The sequence below is a fragment of the Lonchura striata genome, chromosome 30 (genome assembly GCF_046129695.1).
Source record: "Lonchura striata isolate bLonStr1 chromosome 30, bLonStr1.mat, whole genome shotgun sequence".
NCBI classification, from domain to species: domain Eukaryota; kingdom Metazoa; phylum Chordata; class Aves; order Passeriformes; family Estrildidae; genus Lonchura; species Lonchura striata.
The window spans coordinates 945,553-969,438 of NC_134632.1; the positions used below are offsets into that span (position 1 = coordinate 945,553).

The window sequence follows — 23,886 nt, forward strand, 5'->3', positions numbered from 1 at the left end:
CTCAGCACCCAGGCTCTTTGGAGCCCAGTGCAAATGGGGCAGAGCAGGGTCTCAAGGAGAGGATGAGAGACTGTGAGGCTGGCAGGGAAACACCACACCATCTCTCCTGCCTTCTCCTGCCAGACCAAGGCAACCAGCAGGAACTGGGATGCACAGATCCAGCATCTCTGTTCAACTGTTCCTACTCCTCCCACCCCAAGGCTCTGTGGGACCACGGAGACGGGTCCTGATGGCTGTGACAGCAACACCAACCATCACTTCCCAGTGTCCTCGGCCCTTCCCCAGGTCCCACCTCCCTCCCACCAGCAGCACAGACACAGAGACCCCAAAGAAACAGCACAGCTGGCCCATTCATGTTATTATCAAGGGACAAAAGGGGAGCTTTGATCCGTGTCCTGCTGCATCCCAGAACCATTCAATCTCCTCTGTGCTCTGATGGCTGAGAGAGGTGGGATCGGGGGCAGGTTTACTTCAAGGGTCTTAGAGAATCCTGCAGCCTGGCTGCTCCACCGGCAGAGTGTCACCAGCACTGACAAAGGAAAACCTTGCTCTGCTCCAAGTCCAGGACAGGAGGGGATCCAGCCCCAGCCCCCCGGGGCTGCTGTGGCAGAAAAGGTGGGTGGTCTGCAGGGAGAGCAGTTCAGCCCTTGCACATTCAGCTCAGCATCAGAACCACCTTCCTGCACAGCATCATAACCCGATGGCTTTGTTTTGCAGCCTCCTCGCTCCCAGCCCTGCTCCTTTGTCCTCCCGACTCACCTCCAGCACCACATCCCCCCGTGTGCCCGGCTCTCACCAGCTGCTCTGAGCGGGATCTTGGCTCGCTCCCTCAAGGACGGGGTGCAGGAGGGTTGGAGCTCTCCCCCCTCCCTGGATCCTCACCGTGACCGCTCCAGCCCCACTGCAGTGCTGCATACCCCCGCCTCCTCCCCGCTGCGGTCCCCGAGCCAAGCAGCAGCCAGCCCGGGACCCCACTGCTGGAAGGGACCCAGGGATGAGGAGAGCCCCGCAGAAAGGACTCCACAGCCGCCATGCCACGGGGCACCCACCCCATCTCCGGCATGGTGTTCAAAGGCATCATCTCGAGAGAAATGCAGGATGGAGACGGGAAGAGTCTGGCCAGGAGGAAATCTCCACCCCCGTGGTCGGCATTAACTCGGCTCCCGGGTCAGTGTCCTGGCACAGGCGCTCTATCTTGGCACAGCCCCCCTGCCCCTGTGCAGCCACCCCAGCAGCAGCCGCAGCGGGGCTGCCGTCACTCCTGCAGCTCCCCCATCCTTCGCAGCCAAAGCCTGGCCTCGACCCTCGGCCTTTCCAGAGGAGAATGGCAAAAAATCCCCTCCGGCTGCTGCCAGGGCGAGCAGGATGGAGGGGCAGGGGGAGCTGGGAGGTGTCGCGGTGCACACACACGCGTGCACACGCACACACAGCCCCGCACATCGGCGTGCACACGCACACACAGCCCCACACCCACCCGCTCTCCCTCCATCACTGCCGCTGCACCAGCAGCATCTTTTGTGCTCCCGCTCCGACCAGGCAGGGCGCGGGCAGTGCCCCCCGAGCCCCGGCGCGTCCCCGCCGCCGCCAGCCCGCACTGCCCGCACCGCCGGGGGCACGGGGCGGGGAGGCACGGCGTGTCCGCCCGGCCGGGACGGGCTGCGGGGCCGGGCTCCCACGGGGTCCGACCCGCTCCACCGCCACCACGGGCCCGGCAGATGCGGCTGCCCCGGCACAGGCACGGGGCGAGCGCGGCCGGCCGGTGCCTTCCCCGCGGGACGGCGGCTCCGGCCGCGGCAGGTCCCGGGCCGGGCAGGGTCCCGCGCTGTCGCTCCGTGGGATTCGGATCCCCTCTCTCGGCAGGGACTCCTCCCTCCCGAGGGGCAGGAGCGGCAGAGCCCCGCCGCCGCGCACCGGGCCGGGCATGGCGCTCACAAAGACGAGGGTGACACAGGGGGTGTCACCCGCTCCCGCGGGGCTCGGCCTCGCCCGGCCCACGCCCCCCGAGCTCCCGCAGCCCCCCGAGCCCCGGCGGGCTCCGAGGCCGCCAGCAGCTCCTCCGTGAGGTGCGGGTCTGCAGGCGCATTGTTCCCAGCACAAAGGACACCGATACCGCATCGCTTCCCACCACCCGGGGGGGCGGGCAGGGAGCCCCCACAACGCCCGGCATCCTGGTGACACTTCGGACGGCCGAACCCGCCCCGCAGCAGGCGGGAGCCGCCCGGGCTGGGCGCCCGCCGGCTCGGCAGGTGGAGGAGCCGGGGGTCCCGGCCTCGCCCTCCGCCGGCCACGGGGGATGGCGGGCGGCGGGGGCGGCGGAGGGAGAGGGGGCAGACATCCCAAACGGTGCGGAGCGGAGGTGGGGAGGAGAGCGGCGGGGCCGAGGGGGTGCGGCAGAGACCGGCCCGGCGAGGTCTCACTGCCCCGGGGCGGGGGTCGGAGCCGGGCGGGCACCCAGCGACCCCCGCCTCGCAGCGCAGCGGCTGCGCCCGCCCCGCCCGTCGGTACCGGAGCCGGGCGCACCGAGCTCCGCGAGGCGTGGCCCGGCCCGCGGGAAGCGCCGATCCCGCACTCACCTCACGGCCACCTTCACGCAGCTGTCCGGGGCCGCCATGGCCCCGCGCGGCGCCGCCGCCGCTGCCCCGGAGCATCCGCGGGCCGGGAGGGCGGGGCCGGGGCGGGGCCGGGGCGGGGCCGCGCCAGGTGCGGGGCGGGGCCCGGCCGGGACACGCCCCCAGGGCCGGACCGCGAGCACGCAGCGGGAGCGGCGGGAGCCGGGACACGGACACGGACACGGACAGGGACAGGGATGGGACACACGGACAGGGACACACGGACACGGGCAGGGATGGGACACACGGACACGGACACACGGACACGGACACACGGACACGGACAGGAACACGGACACGGGCAGGGACAGGGATGGGACACATGGACACACGGACATGGACAGGGACACGGACACGGACAGGGATGGGACACATGGACACACGGACATGGACAGGGATACACGGACAGGGACAGGGACGGGGATGGGACACACGGACAGGGACACACGGACACGGGCAGGGATGGGACACACGGACACACGGACACGGACACACGGACACGGACACGGACAGGAACACGGACACGGGCAGGGACAGGGATGGGACACATGGACACACGGACATGGACAGGGACAGGGACACGGACAGGGATGGGACACACGGACACACGGACAGGGACACACGGACACGGACAGGGATGGGACACACGGACAGGGACACACGGACACGGGCAGGGATGGGACACACGGACACACGGACAGGAACATGGACACGGGCAGGGACAGGGATGGGACACATGGACACACGGACATGGACAGGGACACGGACAGGGATGGGACACACGGGGACACGGACACGGACAGGAACACGGACACGGACACGGATGGGACACACGGGGACACGGACACGGACAGGGACACGGACACGGACAGGAACACGGACACGGACACGGATGGGACACACGGGGACACGGACACGGACAGGAACACGGACACGGGCAGGGACAGGGATGGGACACATGGACACACGGACACGGACAGGGACAGGGATGGGACACATGGAAACACGGACATGGACAGGGACACGGACACGGACAGGGACAGGGATGGGACACATGGACACACGGACATGGACAGGGACACGGACACGGACAGGGATGGGACACACGGACACACGGACAGGGACAGGGATACACGGACAGGGACAGGGACAGGGACAGGGACAGGGATGGGACACACGGACAGGGATGGGACACACGGACACACGGACACGGACAGGGACACACAGACATGGACAGGGACAGGGACAGGGACAGGGATGGGACACATGGACACACGGACATGGACAGGGACACGGACACGGACAGGGATGGGACACACGGACACACGGACACGGACAGGGATACACGGACAGGGACAGGGACAGGGATGGGACACACGGACACGGACAGGGATGGGACACACAGACAGGGATGGGACAAACAGACACAGGAATACAGGGACGCAAGGACAGGGATAAGGACACACGGACACACAGACACATGGACAGAGACACACAAACAGACATATGGACACAGGGACAGGGACACAGACACAGACACACAGATAGGGACACAGACACAGGAACACAGACACATGGACATGAACACATGAACACACAGGGACACACAGACAGGAACACACGGACACGTGGACAGGGACACAAGGAAATAGGGACACGGGCACATGGACACACGGACAGGGATACGGACAGGGACACACGGACACGGACACACAGACAGGGACTCACGGACAGGGACACAGGCACAGACACACGGACACAGCTCACATTCACACTCACACTCGTCAGCCCCTGCTGCCCTCTGCCGGGTCAGGGCCCCGCTGCCGCCTGCGCCGCTGCGGGATGTACCGGGCTGTACCGGGGCTGTACCGGCTGTGCCAGCGCTACTCCGGGATGTACCGGGGCTGTGCCAGCGCTTCCCCGGGCTGTACCGGGCTGTGACAGTCTGCCCTGGGCTATACCGGGGCTGTACCGGGCTGTACCGGCTGTGCCAGCGCTTTCCCGGGATGTACCGGGCTGTACCGGGGATGCACCAGGGTGTGCCAGCGCTTTCCCGGGATGTACCGGGGATATACCGGGCTGCACCGCGTGTCTCCACAGGGTTGGCACCACTCCGACGCCTCCTTGGTTCCACTGGATGCTGTCCCCTCTGGTGCTGAGGGGTGACACCACGGAGCAGCAGGATACAGGGCAGGGCAGGGCTGAGCTCAGTGCTCCTGGCAGAGCCACCGGGACTGGGGCCTGGCAGCCCTTTGGGCTGTCCAAGGCTGTGGCATGAGGACGTGGCATGCCAGGACGGTGTCCCGATGCCAGAACAGCTCCGCAGCATGCACAGCCCGTGCTGCAGGGCTGGGCAGAGCGCAGCACAGGGCAGTGCCCCCGAGCTGTGCCCAAGGGCCACTGGCTCCATCCTCGGAGCTGGTCTCGCAGGCTGGTGAGGGAAACACATCCAGAGGCCATCAGAGGGCAGGGCTGGAGACAGGCAGTGCTGGGGAGCTGGAGCAGCCCCTGCTCTGGCTTTCCTGAGTTGCACTCACGTTGCTGGGGCTGAAGGCAGCCGGACACAGGCAGGCCCTGGCTCTGCAGGGGAAAGCATCTTCCAGCAGGGGTGGGACCTACAGGGGGCTGCCAGCTCTGCTGTCACTGTCAGGGAGAACAGCAACGGAGCACAAGGGCAAACTGAGGCACTCAGAGGTTTCTTTTGAGGAGTCCAGGCTGTATCCTGGGAGAGGGATAGCCAGGACATGCCAGCACTGGTGGCTAGCAGCTGGTGGCCATGGCTAGTGAGGCAGTGCTGTGCCCAGCACAGAGCCCAGCACCTGCCCTCTGCTCTGCAGTCTGGGTCCCTTCACCCCATGCCTGTGTTTGCCCCTCCCAAGGTGCCAGGACCACGGGCCATGTGTGCACAGGACTCTGCACCCTGCAGGAGCTCCTCAGCTCTGCTGGCATGGGTCAGTCCCAGGACACTGCATGCTGGTACAAAATCATGGCTCAGCAGGACCTGGCCTGTCTGGCTTCCTGCAAGGCTGTCAGGAGCTGGTATTCCTCTTTCTTTGTCCCACATTTGCAAGGACGCCTGGTGCACGGTGCAGGTCCCACCCTGAGCTGCTGGCTCTCCTGAGGCTGGACTCTTCCCCACTGAAGCTCCAGGCAGAGAGGGGCAGTGACTGTGCCATGATGTTTCTCTCTTCCTACTCCCACCCACATGTCAGCTGTACCACAGATCACACCTGTCCCCAGTTCAGCTAGGATCAGCCTAAGAAAGACACACCACACACAAACCTCAGAGCAAATCATGCTCTGCGCATTCCCAGAGAGCAGCAGAGGTGCAGGGCCCCCAACACGGTGCTATTGTTCCCACCACAGTGTCACCTGTTTAGAGTCCCCAGTGACCACCCCCGTGTCTTGGCAATGATACATACAGTGCTGCATCTCCCTAAACCCACCAGGAGACCACGACCACTCACCCCAGGGTGTCCTTGACACCCCCTGGCAGAGCAGCTGCCAGAGTAGAACTGCAGCCCCATGCACCCCCACCAGTGTGTGTGTGAGGGTGTGAGGGTATGTGTGTGGGTGTGAGGGAGTGTGTGTGAGGGTGTGTGAGGGTGTGTCTGTGTGTGAGGGTGCCTGTGTGAGGGTGTGTGTGTGTGTCTGTGTGTGTGTCTGTGTGAGGGTGCGAGTGTGAGGGTGCGTGTGTGTGTGTCTGTGTCTGTGTGTGTGTGTGTGTGTCTGTGTGTGTGTCTGTGTGAGGGTGCGAGTGTGAGGGTGCGTGTGTGTGTGTGTGTGTGTGTGTGTGTGTCTGTGTGTGTGTCTGTGTGAGGGTGCGAGTGTCAAAGGAGCACGAGGAAGGGCTGCCCGGTTTCCCCCACGCCATGCGTCTCTGCTGGCTGCCTGCTGTGGGAAGCTGTGCTGCCACGGGCAGGCACCAGACAGGCTCTGTGCTCGGGCTGCAGCTGGAGCTCAGGCAGTTCCCTTCCCCGAGTCAATAAAAGCCATGCTGGAGAGCAGGCTGGCTCATTGATCGCCTCCTCCCCTGGGACCCATCCACTCTCTGCATTTTAATATCTATTAGGTGATCAAGAGCCCCCCAGTTCCCAGTTAGGCCGGGCTGGGGGCTCTGGGGAGCCAGACCCCACTGAAGAGCTCAGCTGGCAGATGGGGCTGCCCCAGAGCTCAGCACCCTGATCCCATGGGGGCCCTGTGAGCAGCCCAGAGAGGAACAGCCTCGGCTGCTGCTCAGCACCAGCACAGCAGTGCTGGGAGCATGGCAGGAACAGCTCCACACCCTCCTGCCCGTGCCCCCTGAGCTGTGGGACGGATGCCATGGGCTGAATGAACCTTCCCAGGGACTGGGATGGATGCCTGACCCCCAGAGCGCAGTGTGGAGAGAGCGGGAGGGGCAGAAATGGCATCACAGTGTCCAGCTCTGCTCTTGGCCAGCCACAGGGCTCCTGCCCCGGCCTTAACATGCTTTCACACCTCTGCCCAGCCCCAGTTTCACACACAGTTGGGACAGGGAGCCCAAGAAGCCCAAGAAGGCCCCAGGCCCCATTCTGCTGGCCAGCCCCTGGCACATCTCCTCCCAGGCCAGAGTTAGCTGCAGGCAGGAGGCTGGAGGCTCCAGCAGAGACACAAGGGTGCAGGGTCCAGCTGCTGGGATTTCAGGAGATCCCCAGAGCCTGGCAACTTCAACAAGACTGGACTGGAGACTGCCAGGTGAACCACTGCCAGCTCTGGTTACACATGGTGTCGCATTTGCAACCCCTCTCCTGGCTGTGCAGGCAGGGTGGCAGAGGAAGGACAGGAGGGGCACCCAGAGTCACACAGCAGGAACACTTTAATGACCTGTCCAGCTCTTGCAAAGCCCCGCTGGAACAGCATTGTCCTGTTCTGCACCAGCATCCCAGAGACCTGTCCCAAAAGTAACACCACAGCTGGCCAGAGTACCTCAGGACCCCGGGCAGAAGCAGGAACGGCGTGGCTCTGCTCCTGCACCCCTGGGACAGAGCCCTGGGCACTGCAGTGGGCAGCTCAGAGGCGAGTGGCAGCGATGCTCTTCTGGGAGGGAGCTGCACCGAGCCCTGGGGACCTGCCTGGTGGCACAGCTGAGGTGTCCAGAGGGGCAGAGCCAGCTTTTGTGCCCTGCAGTGTTTCTCTTCCCTTTAGCAGCTCCACGGCTGCCTTCTCCACTTCATCCATCTCCAGCTGGCTGCTGGCTGCCATCTCATCCCTGGTCACTGCTAGGAACGACGAGTCCTGGGCCAGAGCCCCGAGGCCTCCGGAGATGAGAGCCTGTGCAGAGGATGAGAGCCCAGCCAGGGTGCTCAGCCTGGGGAGCTGCCCTGGCTGCAGGCACCCACCCACCCTCTTCTCCCTTCTGCCCTCTGTGCTGGCACACTCCTGCTGCTTGTCCTGGTGGCTAAGCTGTGCCCTCCAGTCTCCAGTCATGGCACAAGCATGGTATCCCTGGAATTTCCTGCCATCCCTGCTGTTCCCTCTGCCAAGCTGTGCCCTTGCCTTACCTCCTGGATGAGGAAGGTGATGGCTGGGGTGGAGGATGTTCCTGGCTCACCAGTTTCTCTCTGCTGGAACCTTGAGCTGGATGCTGCTCCTGTCATGGTGCCACCTTCTGTGGGCAGCTGGGTGAGAGTAGCAGAGAGGTGCAACATGCTGGGACAGTGCCCAGGGAAGATCTCTGCCATGTTAGTGTGGGGGCTGCAGGTTCTGTCCCCTGTCCAGTGCCTGAACAGGCAATGCCATCCTGCTGGAGCTCCTGGCTCCAGGGCATCCCCAAAATGTGACCAGCAGGGCCGCGTGAGCAGAGAGCTGGGAACCAGCCCTGGCCCCCTGCCCTGCACGTGCTGGGTAAAGGGCAGCAAAGGGAGCGTGGGGGCAAATCTGATGCACCCTTTCTGCCTGCCCTGGCTCTGGAGGCAGATGGGCAGCCAGAGGAATGTGCTTCCAGCTGTTCCAGCTTGGAGGAGCTCCCCGTGGCTGCTACAGCAGCAGGATGGGAGCCCAGCTCCACCTCCAGGCTGACCCAAGAGAAAAGCTCCAGCAAGGCTGGATTCACCCAACGAGCCTGGAGAGGGGCTCCTTCCCATCACAGCTGTGCCAGGATGGCAGGGAGGATTCCCAGGATGGCAGGGAGGTTCACCTGTGTCCCCCACATGACGCTGTGTCCCCTCTGACATGCACTGTCCCTTTTACCTGCTGGGGGAGGAGTGGCCCTGGTGATGAGAGACCCCCAGAGGGGGACCCTCGCCTCCTGCTCAGCCTCTCCATGGGTATGGGGCGGTTGTGCTCTGTGGGAGGGAAGGGGAAGGACATCACAGAATCACAGAATTCACAGAATCACCAGGTTGGGAGAGACCTTAAAGATCATCGAGTCCAGCCCAGCCCTAACACCTCAACTCACCCTGACACCCAGAGCCACATCCAGGCTTTGTTAAACACACCCAGGGATGGGGACTGCACCACCTCCCCAGGCAGCCATTCCAGAGCTTTGTCACCCTTTCTGTAAAAAACTTCTTCCTAACATCCAACCTAAATTTCCCCTGGTGCAGCTGAGGCTGTGAGCTCTGCTTCTGTCAGCTCCTGGAGAAAGAGCCCAGCACCAGCTGAGTACAGCCACCTTTCAGGAGCTGTGGAGAGTGACAAGGTCACTCCTGAGCCTCCTTTTCTCCAGGCTGAGCACCCCCAGACCCCTCAGTCATTCCTCACAGGTTTTGTGTTCCAAACCCCTCACCAGCCCTGTTGCCCTCCTCTGGACTCGCTCAAGCATCTCAACATCCATCAGATGTATACACGAGCAAGGACAGCACTGCCAAACAGAGATGGGACTGGGCTTGCTGGTCTGGGGGAAACAGGCTTTAGGAGTCCAGCAGCACCCAAAATCCCTGTTTAAGGAAATAAACATGGTCTTGTGGTCCTGCCACCCTGAGATGACCAGTGCTCTCCCAACCTGAGGCACTGTCTCCATGTTTCATCACCTCAAAGGGTGGAAGGAGGGAGAAGGGTCTCCTCGGAGCTCTCCAGAGAGATCCTGCTGTGCTCAGCACTACTGGGGCCTGCACCTCCTCCTTCCACCCACCACCATCAGCCCCTTCCCCCTGCCCTGGCCCTGGGCTGGTCCCAGTCCCCCAGAAGAACAACAAAGCCCAGACTCACCCCAGGCTGGATGCCTGCGTGCTGCTGGTGCCGTCCTCCTCAGCACCTCATCCTCATACTGCACCCTGAAGGGCAGGCAGTGGGTCAGCCTGGCTGGGACCCCTCACTGAGCCCAGCCCTGCCCGGGGCTGCAGCCCTCCCCACCCTGCCCAGCCTGGGGACAGAGCTGCAGGGACAACGGGATGGATAAGCAGGGTGGAGGCCCCAAGAAGCCAGACTAAGTACATCCCCTTACACTGGTCATCTTTGTCCCTTCTACCTGTGCCCAGGCACGTGCTGGTGACCCAACCTGGGCCTTGGCCCTCAGAGATTCCTGCAATCCCTGGAGCAGGGGAGGGGAGATTCCTGCAATCCCTGGAGCCCTGCTGCCCAACTCCATGCTCATGGCACTGAGATTGGGATGGGATGGGATGGGATGGGATGGGGATGGGGATGGGGATGGGGATGGGGATGGGTGCAGCCAGCTGCCAGGACAGCTCCAGATCAGACAGTGGCAGGGCCAGCACTGCCCTCCTCGCTGCACACCGAGGCTGAACACCCTTACCCCTCCAGCCAGCTGCTGCTGTTGGCATTGTTGATGTTGGTGTTGCCTTCCTGGGGGAAGTCATCAAGGAACACTGGAGAGTCGAGGTCCTCAGTGCCCACCTCGGTGAACTGCAGGGGCCTCTGGCTGGCCATCTGGGGCTGCAGCGGGCTGCTGGGCTCCATGAAGCTGTCCACCTGGCCAAACAAGCCACCTGTTCTCTGCAACCAACAGGGAGGTCATCAGGGGAAGCTTGGAGCTCCAGGCTGCTCTGGGGCCATTCCCACGTCAAAACAGTGATTGCTCTGCTCAGGTCTTACAGACCACATGGTCCTAAAAGCTTCACTGCCCAGGTGGGGAAACTGAGGCACTGAGGGTGGATGGCCATGCAGCAGTGTCTTAGGTTGGAAATGGGGGTGTGCATTCTATTCCCATCTGCCAGAGCTGGGGCAGTTCTCTGCTGTTCTTTGGGCACTTCTCTTTATCTCTCCCACAACCAATCCTCCCTCCAGGAGATCTCTGCTGTTCATGGGCCATTAATTATTAATTATCTTCTGTCCATGGCCAGTGTGTGTCCCTGCATGGCTGAGAAAATTCCATCATCCATGGGGAGATGCTCCGCCCAGGGGAGGAGCCAAGCATTCCTACCTGGATCAAATCTGACCTGGGAACAGCACAGCAGCCTTTGCCCCCTGCATTCCCAGAGGAGCAGCTTCCTTCCCCCTGCATTCCCAGAGGAGCAGCTTCCTTCCCCCTGCATTCCCAGAGGAGCAGCTTCCTTCCCCCCTGCATTCCCAGAGGAGCAGCTTCCTTCCCCCTGCATTCCCAGAGGAGCAGCTTTCTTCCCCCTGCATTCCCAGAGGAGCAGCTTCCTTCCCCCTGCATTCCCAGAGGAGCAGCTTCCTTCCCCCTGCATTCCCAGAGGAGCCCAGGCCCATCTCCCCCAGCCCTGGAGCTCCAGAGGAAAACTCCCCCCTTGTGCAGGATCCTGCTCCAGCAGAAGCACAGCTGGCACTGCAGGAGGGCTGAGCCCCCCTGGGATGGGGCTGAGCCACCTCCCTGACCCACAGGGGCTCAAGGCATGTCCTGACTCTGGCAGTGGGTTGTTTTCTTTTTTGTACTATTGCATTTTTATTTTAACTTTCTTAATAAAGAATTATTCCTATTCCTTTATCTTTGCCTGAGAGCCTTTTAAATTCAAAATGACAATAATTTGGAGGGAGGGGGTTTACATTTTCCATTTCCATGAAGGCTCCTGCCTTCCTTGGCAGACACCTGGCTTTTCAAACCAAGACAAGCAGCACTGGAATAAGCCAGCCCATGACAAATCCTGTCACCTCTGCAGGACAGGAGGTGGGACAGCGTGAGGTGGTGGCACCTCTGGACACAGAAGGAACTCTGCAACCCCACAGCTGCCCAGGCTGTTTCTGAGGCCCCAGGGGAGTGGGAAGTGAATCAGTTCCTGTGACACCAGAGCTGTCCTGCCTGAGCCTGGCAGAAGGTGCGAGTAAGAACCTCCAAAGCAGCAGGTAAATATCCAGCCCAGCCCTGCCAGGCACATGGGATGGGTTCTTTCACGAGGGGAAACTAAGGCAGGGAGCAGCTTGCCCAAGATGACACAACCAGGATGTCCTGATGCTCACAGAAAGGACAGAAGTGCTGCTCACCCTTGTGGCCCACACCCTGCAGACTGTCCCCCAGAGCCAGCAGCCAAGCTGACCTGTCAAAGTCCAGGACATCCCCGTGGCTGCCCTGGCTGTCTCCAGACCCTGGCAGGGGGCTCAAAGACCCTGGCATTAAGTAAAAAACACCTGTGGCTTCAATTTTAGCCTGTGTAAAAAGCTGCCAATTTTGTATGAGGAATTACAAGGCACAAGGGTTTGAGTACTGTGATATTTGAATTAACACAGGGTGGAAAAGTAGAATTTTGGGATTTTTAGAATGGAGTTCAAGGAGGTACAAGATGGAGAAATTTGAGCGTGTCCTGACCTTCTCCTTCATCTTGTCCTCCATGTCTTGGTGTGATGGTGACACTTTTCTATTGCTTTAAGGCAGAGATTCACAGTCTAACATGGGTGATAGGAATTGGTAAAGAAATTGTAAACATACATGTGTTGTTTTGAGTATATAAGGTGGGAGCCACTCGAGGCTTGGGGGCAGATGGCCATGGCTTCCTTGCTAGGCAGAGCTCAGCAGGTCAGAGAAAGAATGTTTAGATCAGAAAAAATAAACAACATTGAAAGCACAGTTGGAAGCATTTTAGGCTCCTTCTTTGGCTGGTCAGGCAAGGGAAGCAAATACTCTTTACGATGTCTGAGGTCACCCTGACCTTCAGAACCCCAAAAGAAATCAACAGTGACCCACCACCAGCACTCTGAAATCAGGGCTGGTGGGACACAGACTGTGTTGTGCCCTGAGGGCTGCACTCACCCTGTATATCCCCTCCTCCAGGGCAGCCTCCACCATGGCTCTTTCCAGCTCCTCCTCTGCAGTCAAGTCCCCAGAAATGGCCCGATGGATTTCAGGAGCAGCTTCTTCTTCAATGCTCCTCAGCCCAGCCTGGAGGGGACAGGAAGGCAGGGCTGGGGTGACCCCACTACCCTCGCCTTGGTCTTTGGAGAGGGAAGCGTGGTGAGGCACGCTCCCCCTGCCAGGTGTCCTGCCAAGGACAGGCCACGGGTCACAGCCTGCAGCTGGCTGTGCTTGGTGACACTGCTCCTGAGCTGCTGTCCCACAGCTGTCCCTCCGTTTCTGGGCTCAAGCTGTCCCACAAAAGGAATACACTGATGGAGGGTTGGGCTGGTGACAGCCAAGGGCAGGCTGGGCCTCCATCCCTGATCCGGGACCTGGCTCTTTTCCTTGCTTTGCACCTTTGGAGCCTGGTCTTTTATCTCTACAGGTGATTTCCTCCTGTAAAGTCAGGAGAGACCATGGACATCCCAGCCTTCTGGGCAGGCACAGAAATCCTCTGCCAGCACCCCTTGGGCCTGCTGTGCAGGCTTCTCTGACTGCAGTGGTCCCACTCAAAGTCAGCCACACTGACCCTGCTGCTCCGTAAGGCTGAGAGAACACCAGGCACGTGGAGCTCTCCACACACTGCTAAGGGCAGAGCAGGGACAAGGCCCTGGGACTGGAGCAGAGCAGGTGGGTAAGGGCATGGACGAGCAGCATTTGGCACAGACAATGGTATGGGGTGGGACTTTCCAGGTCTTAAAACTACTTGGTGAGGCACCAGATCCTGCCAAGCCCTTGCTACACTGCAGTGAGTGGAGCAGAAAGTCAAAACCCTCCTCTGCTTTCTGCAGCCTGCACACCAAGGTCCCCCTCAGTGCTGGGACTCATGGCCACGTTGGTGCTGGCTCACCTGGGCCACCTCACCTCCAGAGGCCTGAGGCACAGGCTCCCTGCAGCTCTCCGAGCCCCCTGGAAGCCTCTTCCCTTCCCTGCCTGCCTCCAGGAAGAATCTCCCCTCCAGCACCACCCACACACCAACCTGGATCTCCACAGGGTTTTTCTTGGGCCGGTACCCATAATACTCCTCCTGGCGCTTCATGAACTTCCTGAAATGCTCCTGGATCAGGAAAGTAGCGTAGAATTTGCCCACTGTCACCTCATCATCTGGAGGGAGGAAACCAACGTGATGATTCTGGCTGGAGCAGTGGGACCGTGGCCAGGAGCAGCTCTGTCCCTCTGGAAGGGACACCTGGGGATATACCTCCAATAGGTGGGATGACCTGGTCCAAAAGCTTCATACTTGTTCGCTTCCAGATTTTTTTGATAATCGCTCTGAGCTCCTCATTGGCCTGTTCAAAATTACCTGTGAGGAGAGCGAGCAGGTCAGAGCAGTTCATTCCCAGGGATGTGAGCAGCAGTGAAGACAAAGCTCGTGAACACCTGGCCAGTCTCCTGGAGGGTGTGACAGCTCCCCTCTGTCTCCCCACCCAACAAAGAAGAGCTTAGTAAGAGTGAGGCTTTGATGTTAGCCAGAACACTTTACAGATTTTGACCTCCCCTTTGGTGTTCCCTTAGGATTCACTATGCCTGAAATCCCAGTTTACCTCCAAGACCTCCCGTGCTCCTCCCAGGCTGCCACGTTCCCACCCCAGCCAGAGGGAAGCACCATGGCACCCTGCTGGAAGATGCCAGGAGCCCACCACTGCCTGGCCTTGGCTCCTGCCACAGCTGCCCAGCCCAGAGCTGCTCACAGCACAGGCACAGAGTCAAGCATTGCAGTGAAGCAGAAAAATTATAAAGAAAGGCTTCATAAAATCAGGCCTGCTCTCCTGAAATCAGTCTGGCTAGCCCTCTGCAAGTTCCCATGTGAAAGCAATCCTGGTGTGAGCAGTTCATTAACATAACAACCTGTTCCTGGGTAAAAAACAACCAGCACCTGTATAAACTGGTTTTACACTGTTAGGTAGTTTTCATTTTTCTATGTCTCACAAACAACTTTCCCTGCACCTACACCCCAGGGGTTTGAGTGACCAATCAATACAGGATAATAACTTATTACTAAATAATAAAAGTAATTGGCAAGAAAGCTACTGACCAATTGGAGTCCCACACGAGGTCTGTAAGACTGTATAAAAACCAGTTATGTGAATAAAGAACAGCCTTTTTCCCCCATGAAGAAAATAGAGTCCTGTGTGATTTATTCCCATAACAAGCTGTGGGGACACCTTCCCACAGCAAAGCTCTGCAAACTATGCTGGCAAGGAAGGGGTAAAGGAAAGCAGCTCCTCCCCAGCACAGCTAAATTTGGGGGCCTGGAAGTCCCCTGCAATGAGGGCCCTGGGAAGAGCCAGCTCATCGGTGCCACACCTTTGAAGTAATGAAATGGAGATTTTTGGAGTTCACTTAAGTTAACAAAATTAATTAAGCATTTATATTTTAGCTTGTAGAGTTATGTGTTGAATTTTAACCTTTCACTTAAGAAACATCTGCCATGGTACAAAAGGCATAGGAAAATGCAAATTCCTGAAGCTTCTTGCATAAAGAACAAAGCCTAGGGATGCAAATTACCCAGATAAAGAAGCTCCCCTGTCTCCAAGCCTATCAAGACTGACAGACATATTCAGATAAGCACCAAAGGACTGAAAGTGCACGTGCAAAGAGGGAAAGTTCAAAAGTTCAACCATGAGGAAGACCACGATCTTCAGCCTCAAGAGACCACAGAGGGATCCCCGTGTGAACAAGGGAACAAGGCGTGCCCAGAAGGGCGTGGACCTATTTAGCATGAGAGGTGAGGACAGGCAGGGCCAGGGGTTGAATATTCATAGAAAAGTTGTGTAATGTACTGCATATGGAACACCTTTGGGAATAAAGGTGTGGGTCAGACTGAGGATCAGGGCACAACTTTTTGGAGAGATATCTCACTTGTGCCAGGCGCTGACAATACACACCTGTCCTGGCTTGTAAGATCAGCATGTATTCTATTTCCATCTGTTGGAGGTTGGGCAGTTTTCTTATCTCTCCCAAGAACAATGTCTACCTCTGGGGAGAGATCTTCTGATAATGGACCATGGAATGTCTCACTGCATGACTGGTAAAGTTCCATCATCCCATGGTGAGATGCTCCGCCCAGAGGGAGGAGCCAAGCATTCCTACCTGCAGAAAATCAGCATTTTTTGGGACATCAGAGCAGCCCTTTTGCTGGATCCCCAGAGGAAGACCAGGCCCATCTACTCCATCACCAGACCTTCAGAGAAAACTCCACCCTGCTCCAGATCCCCCCTCCAGCAGCATTTCACCTGCCACTCCAGGAGGAGCAGCCACCATTTACCTGGACTATCACCAACCCCCTGACTCCTCAGGGTGTCAGGTTTCTCACTCCATCACTAGTTTTGTTTGTACTAATTACATTTTTAATTTTTTTTATTTTGTTTTTCTCCTAGTAAAAAACTGTTATTCCCATTCCCATATCTTTGCCTGAGAGCCTTTTTAATTTTGAAATTGTGGTAATTTGGAGAGAGGAGGTTTACCTTTTCCATTTCACAGGAGGCTCTTGCCTTTCTTCACAGACTCCTGTCTTTTCAAACCAAGACAACACCCACTTCATAACTACCCCAGGTTGTGGAGTCTATTTATTTATTCTGTGTATCGCTTCAGTAGGAGGTGAGTACAGGTAAGTCCTGATCTCCAGGACATGAACCACCCCAGCTCTGTGCAGGTCAGCAGCACCTCCCCTAAGCTAAATTCAAAGGTTGGGAGCTGGACCAGCCCTACTCCCAAGCTGTTCAGGGTGGCACTGGTGGCACTGGTTCACCCTCAGGGCTGCCACGCGTGGGCCACCAGCTGATCACATCCTCCAGGCTCGGGCTGAGCAGGGCCATGCAGGCACCCTGTCGGAACTCAAAATGTCCCTCAGACATTTTTGGAGGTTCTGGGCCCAGGTCAGAAGCATTTGAGACCCTGGCAGGCAGCTGGAAACAGCTGTGATTTTGGGCTTGAACCATGGAATGATTTACCAACCTTTCAGGAAGAACAAGAAGTCACAAAAGCTTAGATATTATAGTAGAAGTAGTCACAAAGTAGAGGGAAGAATTTTTGAGTGCTGTACAGGGGGGTTTTGGTTTTGTACATGGGGGTCAGAGGGTTTAAGATGGATTTGGGATCTGGGCCTGCCCTGTCCTCCCTCTTTCTCCTTCCTCACCTCCATGTTCTTGGTGATGTTGGCACTCACAGATTGGTTTAGAGTAGAAAAGCACCATTTAATATAGGTAATAGGCATTGGGGAAAACTGTAACCATGTAACACGTAATGTACCATATAAAAGATAGAAAATCACCATTTAATATAGGTAATAGGCATTGGGGAAAACTGTAACCATGTAACACGTAATGTACCATATAAAAGATAGAAAAGCACCATTTAATATAGGTAATAGGCATTGGGAAAAACTGTAACCATGGAACACGTAATGTACCATATAAAAGACAGCAGCAGCCCTGGGTGGGAGAGAAGAAGCAGTCGGAGTCAGAGAGGATGTCAGGGTGTGTGTGTGCCTCTGCCTGAGCTGTGAGCAAACCACAGCAGCCCCAGAAGAAAATCTTTTAGATAACTTGCAATAAACTGCCTTGAGACTTAACAACAGAGACTGCTGAGCCTTTCTTGGGAAGCACGGCTTGGAGGAGAAGCTTTTCCAGCACACAGAGCCACCCCCGACCTAGGGTGAGCTCCAGCAGCACCCAGGGATTCTGGCCCTGGCATGGGCAACAACAGCAGGGCTGAGGGTTTATCCACAGGGTCTGATCCCACAGACAAGTGCCTGAGTTCCCTGACCAGTGGGGAATGCTGTGTGACCACAGCCACTCATAGAAAGTGGGCTTTTCTAAGTGAAGGAATTGCACCATACCTGTCCCTGTACAATAGAGGACAGCGGTAATACCATGGTATTGAGAATTGTAAAAACAAGCTGTGGACAGATGCAGTAGCCACAATTTGTACTCCCATCTGTTTTAAACCAGAGGTTTTTCCTGAATCTCAACATCTTTACTCCCAATAGTCAGCTGCTGGAAGAATGAAGCATTCTTTTAACTCTCTTTTAGCTTAACATCATTAGATTTCCATTAAAAGTTGACATGTGGCTGGTTTTCATGCACAGTGGAAAATTTTCATCATGCTCTATCGCTTTGTCCTTCTTTCCAACCTAATGTGCACTTTCTCCTGTTTGAGGCAACACTAGAATGTTGACACTGAATGTCTTGTATTGGAATTTCATGTCAGATTGCTGCCTGGTCGTTATTCAGTTGGTCCCAGCCAACAGCAAAACGCAATCTATGTGGAGGTCAGCCAAGGGAAATCCACAAGGAAGGCTCCTGTAGAAGCAGCCAGGATCACTGCTTACCTTCTGTCTTGATCTTGAGGGCTGTCCTCACCAGAGCAAAGAGGGTGGCATTGAAGGTGACGGTGCCGTCGCTGTTCAGGGGCATGTTCATGCACACCAGGCGCTGCACAGAAACCACCGCTGAGACCCAGGGCCAGAGCAGCCCGGCAGCCCCCAGGGCACGGAGCCCTCCCAGCCCCCCTGCATGCCCAGCACTGGTGGCACTGGTGGCACTGGTTCACCCTTGGGGCTGCCAGCGTGGGCCATCAAAGCTGAGCACGTCCCCCAGGCTCAGCCCAGGGGCTCTGGCCCAAAGAGACAACAGCAATAACAGCAGGGCTGGGGTTTATCCACACGGGTGGGTCTGACCCCACAGACAAGTCCCTGAGCTCCCTGGCCTATCAGCCCTGGTACCACTGTCAGTGTTCAGGAGCACACAGAATCACAGGATGTGATTATCTGCAGGTGCTTCTATTGAGAGCTCTGGGAATCGGGGTACAGACCCAAATCTGACTCTGACATGGCTTTTGAGCTGAATGTATTTTATATTCTATCCTTATATAACTTACATATTAATTATTAAACTTGTATTGTTCTATTGTATACATTGACATTAATTTCTCGTGATCTTTCTTAGGCCCCTGACCACAGTTTCTCGTGATTATTCTTATGATTAAACAGTAATTATATTTAATTACTAAACAATCATCACATCTAACAATTATATCATTTATCGTGTACTAGCTACACAGGTGCAGTTTTAGCAAGGTACAAGGCCTACATGTACCCAGGGTATTTTTTTTTTTCAGGGCCTACTAAGCTTAATTTTCCTTCGAACCCTAAATCCCCATTATTTAAAAACCCTTTTACTATCACCACAACTGCAGAGGCAGGGACATTCCTGGTCCCAGCCAGCTGAACTGGGGCTAGAGCTGGGGGAGATAACCTATAGGGACATGGGTGCCATGGGAGAAAATCATGGAATCACAGAATTGTTTAGGTCTGAAAAGAACTGTGAGATCATCAGGTCTAACTGTTCCCCCAGCACTGCTAAGGCCACCAGAAAAAACCACGTACACAAGCACCACATCCACATGGCTTCTAAATCCCTCCAGGGTGGAAACCCACCACTGCCTTGGACAGCCTGTCCCAGGGTCCAACCAAGCTTTTAATTGAAAGTTTTCCCCAGTTTCCATCTTAAACCCCTCATGGTGCAACTTGAGACTGTTTCCTCTTGTGCTGTCACTTGAGAGAAGAGACCGACTCCCACCTGGCTTCAGCCTCCTGTCAGGGACTTGTAGAGAGCAAGAAGGTCCCCCTGAGCCTCCTCTTCTCCAGGCTGAACCCCCCCAGTTGCTTTCAGAGAGATGGGAGTCATTTTGCATTGCACTCCCTACTCCAAAACATGTCCCAGGCTGCTGTGAGGAGTCTGGGGATCAAATCTCCTGATGTGTTTGCCCAAACCCCAGGAGGGATGACACCAGTGCCTGAGCTCCTGCCCATGCATGTTACACATGAGCCTCACACAGGCTCACAGAGATTTGTTCAGAATGAGCTAAGCCAGGAAAAGCGCCTATGAAAGTTGGGGTTTCTTCCTCCCTAAGCACCATCAGGTCTTGGAAACAAGTTCTACAGCCCAGCTGACGTGCCCACATGCTCCTGGCCTGCACTGCCCTCCTGCACCGTGGCCTGGAAGTCCCCTGCAGTGGGGGCTCTGGGCAGAGCCAGCCCCTGTTTTTGAAGCAGGAGGTGAGCACAGGTAAGTCCTGATCTTGAGGAGCTGAACCACCTCAGTTCTATCAGTAGCAGCTCTTCTTGCCCCCAGATACACCCCCTCATTAAAAAGGAGAGGTCAGAGCAGAGAGTAAGCTGGCTGGACTGTCACTCTCAGTCTGCCAGGAGGACACAGTGACAGCTTGGGGAAGGTGTCCCTTGCTCACACACCTTGTCACCACCTTAGCTCTTACCTTACAAGCTACACGGTGTGGGCAGAACTTCCCAAAGCCCAGGGGAGGGTTGATACGCCTCAGCAGAGTCACCACATCCAGGTGCTTGATTCTCCCCCTGTAGAGGAAACACCAGCTCAGCAGTGAGGCAGCACAGCTGCCTGACAGTGGCCTGGGAGCTGCTCTGGGGGCTGATCCCTGGGATCTGCCTCGTGCTTGTGTGCTGGGCAAATCCCTACTCTTCCCTCTGCTCCTCCTTGGGAAAGCAGCCGCTCCCTGTGGCCCTGGGGAGCAGGTGAAGGTGTGCAGAGCATGGGAAGGGTCAGCAGCCTCACCACAGCTGGATGAAGAGGGAACTGAAAGAGTTATGTTCCCAAATCTCCTGATGGCTTTTAGCAGACCTGCATCAACTCTCTCCACATTGACCTCTGGTCGGTGATGCTGGAACCTGGCTCGTCGGCAGTGCCACAGCCCACCCTGCTGTGCCTGTGTCCCCCTCCCTGGAACACCCTCTCCATGCTGCCCACCCACACTCACTTGGCCTCGGGGTCGTACTCAGCCCAGATCCGCTTGAACTCGTCCAGGTGATGGGGCCCCAGGATGGACCAGTCCCGTGTCAGGTAGTCAAAGTTGTCCATGATGACAGCCACGAAGAGGTTAATGATCTGAGGGCAGAGGAAGGGATGGGAAGGACCCAGCCAGGGGAGAGAGACCAGCACTATGAAAACAGGGGCAGATGTGTTCTGGGATCTCCTGGAGTCAGAGGATGCTGATGATGTCTTCCCATGCAGAGAGGAGCCTCCTGCTCAAGCAGGTCGTGTGAAAGGACAAGCACATCAGCATCCTATCCCTCTCCACCCTTGCCAAGGCCAACACAAACACTCTGGAAGGCTGAGGGAAGACACTGAAAGGAGATCCTGGGTCCCCAGGAGTGCAGTGTCAGTTCACAGCATGGCTGGGTAGGTGGGCTGGGGGTGATGTCCCCAGGAGGAGGTTCAGGGCTCACCCCATGAGACACACGGCTACCAACACCCAGGCAGGACAGGGGTGCCGAAGGGGCCCTGTGGGAGCCAGCATGCTGTGGGAAATGGGTTTGGAGAGAAATCCCAAAGCTTGGCAGAAGGCTCACATAGTGTGTATCTGTATGCAAACCTTGAGATAAGAAATGTAAACATTGAGATAGGAAATGCTGACTTAGAAACGCCATGGAACAGGACAGACATTGTGGAGAGAGAAATGGAACTGGAAACATTTCAAAGGACGGCCTTACAAATAAGCCTAGATGCTTTGGAGAAACAGAACAATGGAAGATGCCTACCAGGAAGGCACAGAGCATGTAGAAGCTGATGAAGTAGAAGTAGGCAAAGCCAGTGCCACAGGTGTACTCCTCCCCCTCAGCATAGTCGGACTCGGGGTCACAGCGCCGGCCGTAGCTGCAGTCCAGCAGGATCTCCTGCCACGCCTCGCCGGTGGCACACCTGGGAACAGGGGACAGCTGCTGGACCCTGACTGCTCTGGGCATGCAGGAGGGCTGAGGCCAGCCCAAACAGACTGGACTTCTGTAGGGAAAGCTTTTGTATGGAAACCCAAACCTTCCACTGATGTGATATGCTGATATTTTAAAAAATCGAGTAAATTAGATTCCCACCTTACCACAACACTAGGTAGAGAGCAGAAATAATAACTACCAGCTGCTTTTGGTGAAACAATGCCTAAGAATGCCACTTAAAGACCAGCTTTGATTTGTAACACTGCCCATAAAATGTTCATGTTATCAGAAGCACATGGGCAGCCCCTCGGAGCAAACCCATGGCAGATCCACTCCAGGAAGAGTGGAGGAAGGCCTGCTATCCTGTAAGGGTGTGAGGCATCAATGCAACACGAGAACAGCTAGTGCTAGGTGAAGGCCACCCAGGTTTACATTAGTAATTGGTGTATTGGCTGAATCACTGGCAAAAGGCTGTCTGTGAACAAAATAAAGAACAGTCAGGATTCTGGGATTGCTGCTATAGGGCCACTGAAAGCTTCAGAAAGTGTCTGGAGTCAAGGAAAGCTTTGGGCTGAGCTCCTGCTTCCCATGAGTTTCCTCACAATACTCAAATTAAAATCCAGTCTGGGAAGGAAATACTCCAAAATACCCCTCTCTCCAGCAGCCCAGCCACACCAAGAAAACCCACAGCCTGTCCTGAAATGCTCCCACTGCTGCAGAAGATCTTTCTGCAGGACAAAAAAGAAATCAGCTACTGAAATGTTGGTCCTCCCTCACTCCAAGCTGGGCATTCCCACTGGCTCAGAGCCTTCTGGAGCTGCTTACATGACAGGACAAGACTGACCTGAAGAGCAGCAGCACAGCCTGTGGAAAGGTCTGGAAGTTGTTGTTTCGGTTGATCTGGGTCCCATCCACCATGGCAATCTTCCCAAACATCTGTAAGTCACAGTGGCAGGTCTGCAGCGTGCCGTCCTTCCTTTGGCACCAACCACCCTCTGGTGCCTGAGCTCCACTTCCTCTTGTTTATTTGGCTTTGGGCACCCCCAAAAGAGGTTGAGATTGGGACTGGGTTCTCTGGGGCTTGGAAGCTACTTGGACATTCCTGCCAGTGCTGAAAACACCCCTGACTACAACTGCACCTCATCTGGGCCACGGAGACAAGGTCTGAACCAGCACAAGCACTGGTGCCTGTGTGTCTGGGTTGTGCCACTGACTCCCAAAGTGCTTTTTGCCATGTGCCTCAGCTGCCCTGCCTGAAGCCCAGGGACAGGAGGCTGCTGGGCTGGCAAACACCTGGTAAACAGGTCCCATCATGGGCTCTAACAGAGGAACCAGTCCCTCCCTGTCCCACCTCCCCGGGTGCCATCAGGCTCAGGGCATCTGATGAAGACCAATCCCCACCCCCCTGCCCCTGTGCCCCTCACCTGCATCCCAATCACAGCATAGATGAAGAAAAGCATCACAATCAGCAGGGCCACGTACGGCAGAGCCTGTGACAAAAGAACCATGGCTTGTGTGAGACACAGCCCGGGGACAGGGCTGGGGCTCTGGGGGTGCTGCAGGAGCTGTACTGTCCCTGTGTGGGGAGAGGACAGCTTACCTGCCCCTCTCACACCCTCCTGCACCCTTCTCTGGGTGCTCAGACGTGGAAGGCTGATGCCAGCCCCCATGGGAGCACTGGTCTCTGTGCTGGGACAGAGGCTCAGCACAGCCCGGGGCAGCCCAGGGCGGAGGGCAGTGCCCAGGGTGGGCTGTGAGCAGGTGCTGCAGCATGCCCTGAGGTACCCACCTGCTGCAGATCCCAGCCAGACCAGGACAAACGGGCCCAGCAGGTACTGCCAGCACCTGCTCTGACACTCAGTGCTGTCACCTTCCCACCCACTGGGGCCATGTTCTACCCACCACAAGCCCCCGGCCCAGCCCGAGGTCAGCAGCAGCACTGGAGCTTTCTCCTCAGCCTGGCGAGCACAGGCTGCTCATGCTACCAGCCTGAGGGTCAGCCACTGCTGCCAGCCCTGTTGGGAGGGGACCAGTGCTCCTGCCAGACCTGAAAGGACTTGATGAAGGTCCACAGGAGGGTCCTGACACCTTCCCCCCGGCTCAGCAGCTTCACCAGACGCATCACCCGGAACAGCCGGAAAAAAGTGATGGAGACGCGGGAGTTGTCGTCAGGGTCCTGCAGGCAGAGCACAGAGCTGCAGCACAGAGAGTGCTGAAGCCTCCAGGCCTTCAGGGAAAGGGCTCCAGGTCCTGGGGGGAGGAAGGGTGGCGAGATCCCACGCCCAGGCACCAGCCACGGTGCCCTTGCCTGCCCACAGGATCAG

The 23,886-nt window shown here is 57.2% G+C and overlaps 2 protein-coding genes across 6 annotated transcripts in view; both read right to left on the bottom strand.

The window, feature by feature from the left end:
- The window catches only part of KIF21B (kinesin family member 21B), a 50,707-nt gene extending 48,044 nt beyond the window's left edge, over nt 1-2,663 (bottom strand). For all 5 annotated transcript variants that reach the window (XR_013341256.1, XM_021527658.2, XM_021527657.2 and 2 more), the window contains exon 1: nt 2,574-2,663. Coding sequence is in view for 4 of the 5 variants with exons in the window: in XM_021527658.2 (XP_021383333.1) it covers nt 2,574-2,611 (38 nt within the window). In the remaining variant the exon portion in view is untranslated. The remainder of the gene's footprint in view (nt 1-2,573) is intronic.
- A 4,765-nt stretch (nt 2,664-7,428) lies between these two features.
- CACNA1S (calcium voltage-gated channel subunit alpha1 S) overlaps nt 7,429-23,886 on the bottom strand; it is a 57,257-nt gene continuing 40,799 nt past the window's right edge. The window contains exons 30-44 of the mRNA XM_077789048.1: nt 23,610-23,738; nt 22,987-23,052; nt 22,407-22,498; nt 21,392-21,551; nt 20,611-20,738; nt 20,095-20,191; nt 18,149-18,251; nt 14,018-14,119; nt 13,796-13,920; nt 12,733-12,861; nt 10,324-10,523; nt 9,780-9,844; nt 8,820-8,914; nt 8,132-8,248; nt 7,429-7,901 (exon numbers count right to left, since the gene is read on the bottom strand). Of these exons, the coding sequence (XP_077645174.1) occupies nt 7,641-7,901; nt 8,132-8,248; nt 8,820-8,914; nt 9,780-9,844; nt 10,324-10,523; nt 12,733-12,861; nt 13,796-13,920; nt 14,018-14,119; nt 18,149-18,251; nt 20,095-20,191; nt 20,611-20,738; nt 21,392-21,551; nt 22,407-22,498; nt 22,987-23,052; nt 23,610-23,738 (1,869 nt within the window). The 3' untranslated portion in view covers nt 7,429-7,640. The remainder of the gene's footprint in view (nt 7,902-8,131; nt 8,249-8,819; nt 8,915-9,779; nt 9,845-10,323; nt 10,524-12,732; nt 12,862-13,795; nt 13,921-14,017; nt 14,120-18,148; nt 18,252-20,094; nt 20,192-20,610; nt 20,739-21,391; nt 21,552-22,406; nt 22,499-22,986; nt 23,053-23,609; nt 23,739-23,886) is intronic.